The 13166-nt window shown below is 38.8% G+C and overlaps 1 protein-coding gene across 1 annotated transcript; it reads right to left on the bottom strand.

Annotated features, from left to right (window-relative positions):
• Positions 1-404: 404 nt before the first annotated feature.
• LOC148124116 (uncharacterized) lies at positions 405-3511 on the bottom strand. Its single transcript, XM_087917183.1, has 3 exons — positions 3059-3511; positions 2014-2133; positions 405-875 (listed from the first exon to the last, which is right to left on the bottom strand). The coding sequence occupies exons 1-3, from the start codon at positions 3509-3511 to the stop codon at positions 405-407; spliced, it is 1044 nt and encodes a 347-aa protein (XP_087773309.1).
• Positions 3512-13166: the final 9655 nt, after the last annotated feature.

Raw genomic sequence — 13166 nt, forward strand, 5'->3', positions numbered from 1 at the left:
ATTAATTTTTCATATTTACTGAACGTACCTTTGCTTTCTATGTCCTATGCTCTAGCAAAGAAGCCACACAAAAGAAAATCTTCTAGGAAAAAAACTCAATTTCTTCTTTATATTTTATCTTTTTAGAGAATCAGATAGATCAGTGGTTCCCAAAATGGGCGGTACAGCCCATGGGGGTGGGGGCGGCTTGGACTCTATAAGTAGTTAATAACAATATAATATGCATATCCATGTAAAACAAATTGTAATAATGTAGTTAGAAGGACTGTTGATATTGTGCACAGGATTTGTATCTACCAACACACTGCACAAAGGAAAAAAGGTTTATGTTTTTTATTTATGTTGATTTTTGTCTATTTTTGTTGTTAAAAAATAAAAGAACATTAATAAAAAAAAAGAAGTAGTCAAAGGAGGCAGCTGACTTGAAAGATGTAAGGTGGAGTGCTTTTGTAAGGAGTGAACTGATGTTGTAGGATTGAACTGATATTTCGGCATCTCTTAACGTTCAGAGCTGAAATTTCTGTAGCCATTTCCATTTGAATCTCCAACTTGGGAATTTTCCATTTGGTTTCTCTTACTTTTTCCTTGAGAGTCACCACTGACCCGATCTTAAAAGTCCCAGCACCTGAAATTTTTATAGGCATTTCCTTTTGAATCCACATCTCATTGGTTTTCTCTTTGTATTCAATTATTTTATCCAGGTGAATCACCTTCGGCCACCTCTTAAGCTTCCCAGTTTCTGAAATTTTTGTAGGTACCTCCTTTTCAATTTCCAGTTCATGGGTTTTCTGTTTATTTTCTCCAATTTCCTTCTTGAGATTCACCTTTGGCCACTTCTTAGCCTTCAGAGCTTTGGGACTTTCTCTAGATACTTCCTTTTGAATTATCAACACTGGAGTTTTCTCTCTGTTTTCTCCATTGTTTTCCTTGATAGTCACCTTTGGCCACCTCTCAACCTTCTGAGCTTCAGATATTTCTGGAGGCAGTTCCTTTTCAATCTCCAACTGATGAGTTCTTTCTTTCTCTTATTTTTTCTTTGGGAGTCCCCTTCGACCACCTCCTAATTTGATGAGCTTCAGATATTTCTGTAGACACATTTTTTGGAGTTGCCAACTCAGGAGTTTTCTGTCTGTTTTCCCTAATTTTTTCATTGACAATCTCCTTCGTCTACCTCTTCATTTGATGAGCTTCAGAAATTTCTGTAGACATTTCCTTTTGAATCCACATCTCATGGGTTTTCTTTTTATATTCTATTATTTTATCCAGGTGAATCACATTGGCCACCTCTTAAGGTGGGTTTTTCAGTTTTTCTTCTCCTATTTCCTTTTTGAGAGTCACCTTCAGCCCTCTCCTACCCTTCCGAGCTTCTGAAATTTTTGTAGGCACCTCCTTTTTAATTTCCAACTCATGGGTTTTCTGTTTATTTTCTCCAATCTCCTCCTTGAATGTCACCTTTGGCCATGTCTTACCATTCCAAGCTTCTGAAATTTCTGTAGGTGGTTCTTTTTGAATCTCCAACTCATGAGTTTTCTCATTGTTTTATTTTGTTTTTTCTTTGAGAGTCACGTTTGGGCATCTCTTAATCATCGGAGTTTCAGAAATATCTATAAGCAATTCCTTTTGAATCTCCAACTCATGAGTTTCCCTTTTGTTTCATTTTTTCCTTGAGGGTCACTTTTGGCCACTTCACAGCCTTCAGAGTTTCTGAAATTTCTACAGGTGCTTTCCTCTGTATCTCTAATTGATGAGTTTTCTCTTTGTTTTTTGTCACCTTTTCTTTGGGAGTCACCTTTGGGCACCTCTTAACTTTCAGAACTTCTGAAATTTCTGTAGGTGCTTCCTTCAGAATCTCCAACTCATCATTTTTTTCTTTGTCTCCTCTTATTTTTTTCCATGTGATTCACCTTTGGCCACCACTTAATCTTTTGAGTTTCTGAAATTTTTGTAGGCACTTCCTTTTGAATCTCCAAATCATGAGTTTTCTCTTTGTGTTATTTTTTCTTTGGGAGTCACCTTCGGGCGCCTCTCAACTTTCCCAGCTTCTGATATTTCTGTAGCCGTTTCCTTTTGAATCTCCAACTCATGAGTTTTCTCTTTGTTTCCTCTCATTTTTTCTTTGAGATTCATTTTCAGCTATCTCTTAACCTTCACAGCTTTTGAAATTTCTTCCTTTTGAATCTCCATCTCAGGAGTGTTCCCTTTGTTTTTTCTCATTTGTTCTTTGAGAGTCACCTTCGGCCACCTCCTAAACTTCAAAGTTTCTGAAATTTCTGTAGGTCCTTTCTTTGGAAACTCCAACTCCTGATTTTTCTCTTTCTCTCCTCTTATTTTTTCTTTGAGATTAACCATCGGCCACCTCTTAATCTTCAAATCTTCCTTTTGGATCTCCAACGCATGAGATTTCTCTTGTTTTTCTGTTACTTTTGCTTTGGGTTGTGATTTGTGGCCACTTCTTAACCTTCTGACCTGCTTGTTCTCGTGCAGGCTTCCACCATAGTTGAATGTGTGAGGCAGGTTTCACTTGCTCTCGTTTAAGTTTTTGTATCCTTTCTGCAAGTTGTCGCCTTTTCTTTTAGAAGCTAAGAAATAATTCTTCCCCTGTTTGCTTTTTTCCAAGCTCATGATCTTCTTGTGTTGTTTTTTGATGGATCTTTAACCATTCTAGTCTCCTCAGACTGATGTAACCAGAAGGATCTGAAATTTCCTTGGCCACTTCCTTTTGGATCTCCAATTCATGAGATTTCTCTTGTTTTTCTATTATTTTTGCTTCGGGTGTTACTTGTGGCCACTTCTTAACTTTCTGACCTGCTTATCCTTGTGCAGGCTTCCAACATTGTTGCATCATTGTGTGTGAGGCAAGTTTTATTTGCTCTTGTTTAAGTTTTTGTATGCTTTCTGCAAGTTGTCGCTTTTTCTTTAGGAAGCTAAGAAATATTTCTTCGCCTGTTTGCTTTTTTCCAAGCTCATAATCTTCTTGTGTTGTTTTTTGGTGGCTCTTTAGCCATTCTGGAGTCCTCGGGCTGATGTTGCCAGAAGGATCTGAAATTTCTGTGGTGACTTCCTTTTGGATCTCCAACTCATGAGATTTCTCTTTGTTTTCTGAAATTTTTGCAATTTCTATAGTTAAATCCTTTTGGACTTCCAACTCTTGAGTCTCTTCATTTTTGGTTGTTTTTGTTTTGGGTTCCACTTGTAAGACATTGGATGATTTGTACAGTTTTTTCAGCATATTTTCATGGGATCCCATTTCATCCGAATATTCATGAGGATTTGATTGAGGTAATCTACTCCATAATTTTAAAATTGATGAACTAAGAAATACAATGGAATTACCAATTGTCTCCCGAATAGGGACATTGTCATACCTGGGAGAATTTGTATTTGTTCTACAATTAATGTTTGGGGGTGGACATTTAAGTATAAATCCATCCAACCTTTCCAAATACACCAATAGAATTTCAACCAGGAAAATTTGGGTCACAGAGGGGGCAACACATCTCATGATGCCCATCCTCTCTTGCTCGCTTTTCCCAAGTGAAGGATGCTTGGAATATTGCAGCCAACAATTGAAGAATTCTTTGTGGTTAACAAGCAACCACATGTTATGCCATATAGAGACTGAAGGAGAATGCCACTGCTGTGACATCATTTTACCATGATTCCTGACATCATACAATTCTGAGAACCATGGCAGCAATATATATAGTGGCTTCTTTTATTGATAATGAGTTGATTTTATGAGATCACTCAGATATTTGTGATTAATTTTTTGGGGTCAGTGTCACGGGTAGGGTCTGGCTATCATTTTCCAGCTACTAAAACTAATTATTGTATATCACTTATAGCTAGAAAAAAGCAATTAAGGAAGAAAAGTAGTAGGAGTTTAACTTATGTACCTCTCCATAGTCCTTCACACCACTCTCTGGCTGTTTACAATGTCAGCATATTGTCCCTAATGTTGTGTCTGATACCTAAGTTGGCAGCGTACATACTAAACTCACAAGATGTGAACTGAGGGCCATTGTCAGACACCAGCGTGTCAGGGAGCCCATGGGTAACAAACAAACGGGTCAGAGCCTTAACAATTGCTTGAGTGGTTGTTGAAGGTAGTAGGGCCAAGTCTATCCATTTGGAATATGAGTCTACTAAAACCAAGAAGGTCCTTCCATGTACTGTTCCAGCCAGGTCGATGTGCAGGCGAGACCAAGGTCCCCCAGCACTTTCCCACCTGGTAGGAGTGGCTGCTGGTGGGGCAGGCCTGGTCGATTGGCAAGGTTGGCATGAGCTTTCCCAGCTGGAGATTTGGGCATCCATGCCTGGCCACCAAACGTAGCTGCGGGCCAGGGCCTTCATCCTTACGATGCCCGGGTGGCCCTCGTGAAGGACCTTTAGGATGGGTACATGGAGAGTGGCTGGGATGACCACCCTTGTTCCCCACAACAGACAACCCTGTAGGTTTGACAATTCTTGCTTGCGGATTTTGAAAGAAGTGAAGTCAGAAGTGTATTGTGTTTCCGGCCACCCCCTTCCCACCCAGTCCAGAACCTGGGCAATTACCCTGTCTTTTTTTGAGTGCGTTGCAATGTCTTCAGCTGTAACAGGCAGTTTAAGTTCATTTACTTCAAAAATGGCATGAATGGGTGCTGGGTCTTCGACTGGAACTGGCAGGGGGCAGCGACTAAGGGCATCTGCATGACTTAAGTTTTTTCCAGGGCGATGCACTAATTTAAATGAGTAAGCAGCCAGGAACAAGGTCCACCTGGTCATCCTAGGTGATAGTACCTGTGGGGTTTGCTTGTCCCCTGACAAAAGCCCCAGGAGTGGTTTATGGTCAGTTATGAGTTCAAAGTGGTGCCCAAATAAAAATTCGTGAAACTTTTTTACTGCAGCTACTGCAGCCAAGGCCTCCTTATCTATTTGGCTGTAGTTTCTTTCTGCAACAGAGAAAGTCCTAGAGAAGAAAGCAATTGGTGCCTCAGAACCGTTTGGAAGCCTGTGGCTTAGAACTGCCCCAATACCAAAGGGGGATGCATCATTTTTGGTTGTTTTTGTTTTGGGTTCCACTTGTAAGACATTGGATGATTTGTACAGTTTTTTCAGCATATTTTCATGGGATCCCATTTCATCCGAATATTCATGAGGATTTGATTGAGTTAATCTACTCCATAATTTTAAAATTGATGAACTAAGAAATACAATGGAATTACCAATTGTCTCCCGAATAGGGACATTGTCATACCTGGGAGAATTTGTATTTGTTCTACAATTAATGTTTGGGGGTGGACATTTAAGTATAAATCCATCCAACCTTTCCAAATACACCAATAGAATTCCAACCAGGAAAATTTGGGTCTCACGCTGCCATCTTTTTTGAGTGGGGTGACTATGGGGGGTCTCCCATTTGGCAAAATCAGTTGGCTCTAACACCCCTTGCTTTAGTAACTTATCTAATTCTAAATCTAACTTTGGACAGATGGCAAAGGGTACTCTGCGCGGCTTGAGGCGAAGGGGAATTGCCTGGGGGTCCACAGTGAAGGAGATGGGGGTGCCAGAATAGCAGCCCAACTCATTGCTAAAAACATCAGAATAGTCTGTGAATAGGGTGTCTACTTCAGAGGTTGAGACAGCATGGATTCCAGTTATGCTAAGGCCGAGGGAAGGGAACCAATCTAGTCCCAGCAGACTGGGGAGGGCACCATTAACTACCACCAAAGGCAAATGGCCTTTAAAACCTTGGAACTGAACTAAAAACTTGCCTTTCCCGAGGACAGGGATGTTCTTGCCCTGGTAGTCCCGCAGGGTCAGGTGGCATTTCTGCAGCTTCTTTTTTGAAAATCTGGGGTGAATCTTCTTCAGGGTCTCCCAGGAGATGATTGAAAGTGCAGATCCCGTGTCCACCTCCATTCTGCAAGGCTTACCTTCTAAGAAAACAAAAATACTTATTTTGTTAGAAGTTTTGGAAGTGTGGTCTGCGTGGTAGCAAGTATAGCAGTCTTCCACTTGCCTTTGGAAATTAGCAGTAGGTTGAGGTCTCTGAGGGAAGGTTCGCCCTGCTTGGCAGACTCTAGCTAGGTGGCCTTTCTTCTGACAGTTTAGACAAATGGCATTCCTGAACCTGCAGGATGCTCTAAGGTGGGAACCCCCACAGCTCAGGCAAATGGGAGGTTGCTTGTGGGTGAAGTTGTTTCTTTGCCCTGCTCCTTCCTGTGAGGGTTTTTGTTGCCTAAGGCGGTTTATGTCTGTTGTGCCTATGGGGTCTTCTTCAAGGGAAACTTCCTCTGAGTGAATAGTGGAGCTGCTAGGTCTGATAGGAGTTCCTTGAATCTCAGCTGCTGATTGGGCAGAGAGCTCAGCAGCTTGGGCTTCTTCTATAGCTAAGGCTAGGGTTAAGTCTTTTTTGGCTAGTAAGCGTCTTTGAAGCCTAAGGTCCCTAACCCCACAGACAATCTGATCTAATAGCATGTCTTCTAGGTAGTCTCTGAACCCACACTGTAAGGCAGCTGACCTCAGAGCTGCCATATACTCATTAATTGACTCCCCCTCAGCCTGCCTTCTGGTTCTGAAGGCATGTCTCCTAGCTATCTGGGAGGGTTTAGGTGAGTAGTGATTGGAAAGAATCTCTTGGAGCTCTTCCCAAGGGATGTTTCTTACAGAGCGAGGGGCAACTAGTGCTGTAGCGGTGTCAAAAACCGCAGCCCCACAGTAACTGAGGAAGAAGGATTTTTTCCTGTGCTCAGCAGCGTCTGTTAGATCGATAGCGTCGAGGAAGTAGATGAACCGGTTTTTGTATGACTCCCACGTTTCCTCGGCTGGCTTGAAAGGTGGGAATGTCGGGTTGGTGTTCATCTTGAGGCGGCAGTGCCTGTCACCTCAGCTGCTGTGGCTTTGAAAATCGCGCTCTTAGAAGAGCGTTTTGTGGCTGCGCCTGTCAGGCGGCGCCTGTCTCCTCGGCTGAGGAGGCTTTAAATTTCGCGCTCTTGGTGAGCGTCGGCGGCTTCAGCGCCCGGTGGCTTCGCTCTTTTTCAGTGACCAGCTCTTGCAATCGGACATCTGGTAGCCTCTTATAGTATCCCACCCTCGTCGCCAGTGTTGTAGAGCGGCGGAGATACGAGGCTGAGCCAGAGCGAACGTTTAAAAGGCTTTATTCTGCTGAATAAAGGGTTGCTGCGTCTGCCAGGCTAACTCGGCAGATCAGCTGGCGGCAACAGCTGATACCGTTTGACAGCTCCCTTTTATAGCCGGCTGTCAAACGGTATCAGCCAATGGGAGCGGTCGGCGCTCCCGCTCGAACGGCGGACCTGGTTGGAAACTCCAGCCAGTTCTATAGACACAACACCTAACAATCTGGGTCCTCATATTACCAACCTCGAAAGGATGGAAGGCTGAGGCAACCTTGAGCCTTCATGACTGAATTCCAACTGTGGGCAGAGTGTCTGTGATGGTGCATATAAGATAATCATCCACAGAAGAAAGAGCAGATAAATGATAAACAGAAATTCCTGTACAACATCCAACTGTCTTCCTTCACCCAAAATATATTTATTGTATTTGTGTCACATTGCAAACAATCCAAATTCTTGGTGTTTATATGATGAGTACCATCTGTGGGACAATTTACAATATTCATGGTAAATGTAAACCATAAAATCAACCTTGAGAATATTAAAAATGACAACTCAGGAAGAAAAAAAAAGCAGTAATAGCAAAAGTGACCCCAAAGTAATTTAAATATCTGAGTACAATCTGATTCATCAGCCTGATTTCCAAAGGAGACTTAAAAAAAAATCCTATTGAACTAAAAATAGTCCTACCTGATTTCATATTTATCACACTTGGGGATGATAAACACTAGGGATATTTGTGTGTAAGGGTGCATTTAAGTGCCATGGCAAACAGAAACCCCCTTTTATCAAATTTCCTTGCAGCAGCGAATCCACATCTAACAGCCTGGGCATATGCCAAAGCCTCACGTAGGCAAAGGAGTTTCGATACCTGCAAGACCTCACGTAGGCTGAAAGCAGGTATCAGGAACAAAAGGATGCTGCCCACCTTGGGCTACTGGCTGGACTGCAGGCGCGGATTGGTTACTTTGTATCCCTTAAGCACTGTGATTGGGTGCTACAATGTATCCACTGAGACCCCCCCACTCTTTTAACATGTAAAGTAGACTGAACTCTCTCTTTTGTGACGTTTAATAATGTGTGTTCAATAAAAGAGCTTCCCTGAGCGCGTGCTCGGGGCTGCTCATCCAAGACTGAACCGGCTTGGTCTCTTTCTTGATGCATTGGACTCAATGAGAAGCCCTCCTAATGCAGAGCAAAGCCGCATTTCCTAACTAGTAAATGATTGCTGGTGGCTTTTAGGTGATTTAATCATCACATGCTTATCATTTTGCTATAACTGCTTCCAATGTACACACCCTCCCCAGAATCTAGCTTTGAAGAAAAGGAAGAGCTTGCACTAACTAAGGACTTAAATTAATGACTATTTTAAATCAGTTGCTTTCATAATAGATTGCCACCATTTAAGCATTGGCTGATCTCTATCTATATTCTTACATAGAGAAACTTCTCACACACACACAAACACAAGCATACAGACCTATAAAATTCTTTCTTAGTCCTGATAAGAAAAAGAGGACAACAGGGTGGGATGGGGAGCTGGAGAGAAAGGTGGCTGGAAAAACTGGAGAAGGGAAAAGTATAGTACAGTATCAAAATGATACCCCAAAAAATAATAATTCAAAACTACTGTGAAAACCTGTACGATCAAGAGGAACTATCAGAGGATAAAATAAAACGATACCTCTAGGTTGCCTAAAGCCCCTGAAGAAATAAGATCTACATTAAACAAAAGGATAACAGGCAATTAAGAGAGAGAAGAATAAAGGGAGGCGGAGCTGACATCATGGCGATACAGTGTACTTTTCATAGGACTCTATGAAAGTTTGCCAAATTTCTCCTGCAGACGGTTCTGTACAACCTAAGCTACCCTGGAGAGGTGGTGAAGAAGAGAGGAGACTCTGTGGATCACAAGGAGACAGCAAACGCCTTGCTTGATCTGGAGGAAAACTCTCAATCCATCAGGAAGAAAAAGATGGCCACTGTGTGCCTGATCAAGGCTGTGACAGCCCAGCTAGAGAAGAATGAGTGAAGTTTGAGGAGGAACTAAGTGGTGACTGGGTGAGAATTTTCCAACTTCTGTTGAGGAATTTGCCCCTTTTAAAACTGGCTTGAGTGACAGTGGTACTGTAAAAGAGGGTGGTTGATTTGTCTATCTTCCACCCCTTGAGAATTGCATCAAATAAGCATAATGCTGAAATAGTTCCAGATAAAAAATTTGAACTATTTGAGAGAAATCAGTGTTAAAGGAGGAAAATTGGACTGGTTATTTTAATGACCTTATTAATTGGATTTTATTGAAGTAAAAACTTTTTTGGAATATAAAACTTGGGCCCTGGAACCCAACCCCTAAAAGAAAAAGATTTGGGAGAGGAGTAGAAGAGAAATAGAGCAACATTGCCACCTGCTGGCTGGAAAAAAAACTGCTAGAGTGGAAGTGAAGAAAAGAAAGTGAGATTAACAATTGACCTTGGTTTTTTTGAAAGAACCTCTTTAACAAGACTCAGATAAACTGCAAAGGTACATAAGATTGTATTGTTATATTTGTATTAGAAATAATGTTATAAAATTGGAAACAACATATGATTAAAAAGTGGGATAAAATATTCAGTGTAATTCAGTGAAACTTTTGTGAACAAAATAAAGGAAATGAAATAAATGAGAGAATTGAATTAGGAAGGAATGGGAATATTTTAATGACACAATGTTTTAAAATATAAGTGAATTGGTGGGGAAATAACTATGGAAAGTTTATAAGTGTTCCCATAGAAGTATGATACTTGTTTGAAAAGTAATGTGTAAAATGTTTAAGATTTAAATGAATATTAATATTAACGATAGATTTGAACTAAGCAGAATCTGAATGGAAGCTATGTATTATATTAAGTGTTATAAATTTCGGGGAAAGAGATAAAGGCGTCATACTCCAATCAGTGATTACAGGAGAAATTTTGTTTAATGAGAAAAGATAATAGACAGCTGGAAACAGGACAGACAAAGAATATAAGTATAATGATCTGAACTGAGATGAAATAAATAAAATAAAATTAAGAAATTTAAAAGAGGGGAGAAGCTATATAGAAAATGTAGAATGGTAATAAGATATGGAATGGTATATAAATTAGCATGAATTTGAATTTGTGTCTGTACAAGGAGATGTAACCCGGGATCAAGCTGCTTTCAAAAAAGATGTTTTATGTTTTGTTTGTTTATGTTTGTTTTTAAAAATCAATAAAATTAAAAAAAATAAAAGAAAGGAAAATAAAAGAATACTCCCCAAAACATTTTTCAATATGACTAGAGATTTAAACTTGATAGATGCTTGGAGAGAAAGAAACAATGAGGAAAAATATTATACATTTTATTCTAATCGCCATAAATCTTGGTGTAGGATAGACATGATGTGGCTATCAAAAGAATTAGATTCCGGATACAAAAAGTGAATATTGAGACTAATATCTGGGCCGACCATAACCCATAAGCTTACGGTAGAAAGGACACAAGGTCACACCAAGATGGATTTTTCAATGGTCAATTCTCAAATAAAAATATTTCAATCTAATGATGAAAAAAGAAATGGATCTCTTTTTTAAATTGAACCAATAAGATAATATTTCCACACAGATTCTCTGGGACACCCCCAAAGCTTATATCCGAGGTGTAACAATTTCCATACAGCTAAAAGAAATAAGGCCAGGAAACAATACCAGGAAAAATTAGAATAAGAGCATAAACAAATTGAGGCACTACACCAGAAAGAACCTAACAACAAAAATTTGAAAAGTAAATTAGATTTTCTCAAACACAAATTACATATTCTAGAGACAGAGAGGCTAGCACAAGAAGTCAAATTAACCAAACAACATTATTCTGAAAATGCCAACAAACCTGGACACTGGCTGGCACAAAAACTAAGAGGTCATAGAGAAAAACAAAAAAATAATAAATTATAAGATGAAGACGGGAAGATATACTATAGATATACTATATACTATGATGAGAAATTATATATGTGAAATGAAGGCTATTCAGAAGAAAAGATCAGGGCATATTTAAAGAAAGCTGAATTACCAAAAATGCCAGAAACAATGAAATCGATGCTCAATGAAGAAATCAATCTGACAGAAGTTGTAAAGGCAATCAACAAGCAAAAAATAATAATAAAGCATCTGGCAGAGCTGTACAAAGAACACCAGAACACGTTGAACCAACATCTATTAGATGGGGGTAAAGATATAAAGGCGTCATACTCCAATCAGTAACTACCGGAGAAATTTTGTTTAATGATATAGATAATTGAAACAGGACAGACAAAAAATATAAATACAATGATTTGAATTGAGATGAGATAATTAAAATAAAATTGAGAAAATTACACAGGGGAGAAGCTATGTAAAAAATGTAAAATAGTAATAAGATATGGAATAGAATATAAAAATGAGCATGAACCTGAATTTTTGTCTGTATGAAGAAATGTAACCCGGGATTATGCTGCTTTCAAAAAAGATGTTTTATTTGTATTTTTTTTTCTCTTTGTGAAAACTCAAATAAAATTTACAAAAAAAAAAAAAAGAATTACAGCAACAAAATATAAAGATAGATTGGTGGCCATACCAAATTCAGAAGGACAAAGAACAATTTGGTTTAGGCATGGAAAAGCATCAATTAGATAAAATTCTACAAGAAATGGAAAAGAAAATGATTTCCAGAATATATAACTTTCTACTAGACTTTAAAATGGAAGAGGAGGTGGTCAAAGAGACAATAGTGGTATGGGTGAAAAATGTTGGCCACAATATAGACCTAGAAAATTGGGAGAGAATGTGGGGATCAAATTACAAACTAATTACATCCACAGCATACAAGGAAAATCAATACAAAATGTTCTACAGATGGCACCTTCCCCTGCTAGATTGGCAAAAATGTTTAACTCAGACCCAAATTGTTGGAAATGTGGAAAAGAAAAAGGCACTTATTTTCATACCTGGTGGACATGCCAGGAAGTGAAAAAATATTGGAATACAATTAGACAATGGATAGAAGAAATCACGAATCAGAAAATTGAATTTAAAACTTTTTATAAGTTATAATAACACAAAAATGCAATAAAACAGATGGATATATTATGTTACATATATTAACAGCTGCAAGGATTTCATATGCACAACTCTGGAAGAAAAAAAGAGTTCCACCGGAAGGCATGGTTATTAAAAAAATAGATTGTATAGAGATGGACAGGTTAACGATGAAAATAAAAGACAGAGAAGATTCAATTTATTATAGGGCCTAGGATGCCTGGTATGAGTGGTTTAGAAATAAAAAGAAAATAAAATGGCAATTAGGAAAAGAATGAGGGAATATGTAAATATGTAAATATACCATGAAGAAGATTGAGATGTAAGGATAAAAGGTATTGATTTATAGTAAGGGTAAGATGTAATAGGAAAGGAATAAGTAAATACATATACTGAAAAATGTGAGGAGATGCAAAATATGTCGATGTTGATAATAAGGTATAAAGTTTTATTTTATGTTTATAAAATTTGGAAACTTAATAAAATTTATTTTTTAAAAAATAAAGCTTTTATATGTTAAATCTGAATTAAATTTGAAGAGGCTATTGGTTCAAAAATGTTCTGCAGTACCTGAGTTACCAAGAAATCTTGAATCAATATATTATTTTGGATTTCTGTCTTTCAGAGTTCCTCACGGCTACCTGCAATATGCAGAAGTTTGCAGTGCAACAGGAATTTTTAGATGCATTTTGGAAAGTTACTCTTCATAATTCTAGACATGGCTATCAATCTTCCTTTTAATTCCTTTTTCCATACTTCCCTCCATCCTCCAACAGGGAAATGATTTAACGGTTCGATAATTAAGTGTGCATATCATTAAGCAATTTGTTGGCTGTGGGAACTATGATTCTTAGTTCTTTGTGTACGTGCTAGGACAATGGAGCCTTCTGGTGGTTGGCTGGAACATGGAGCAAGGAGCAAAGACAAATTGTTGCCATTTCTTAACCAGAACTGTAGCAAACTTAAACTC

The sequence above is a fragment of the Pseudonaja textilis genome, chromosome Z, assembly GCF_049901715.1.
Source record: "Pseudonaja textilis isolate UNSWEBS1 chromosome Z, rPseTex1.2, whole genome shotgun sequence".
In the NCBI taxonomy this organism is placed as follows: domain Eukaryota; kingdom Metazoa; phylum Chordata; class Lepidosauria; order Squamata; family Elapidae; genus Pseudonaja; species Pseudonaja textilis.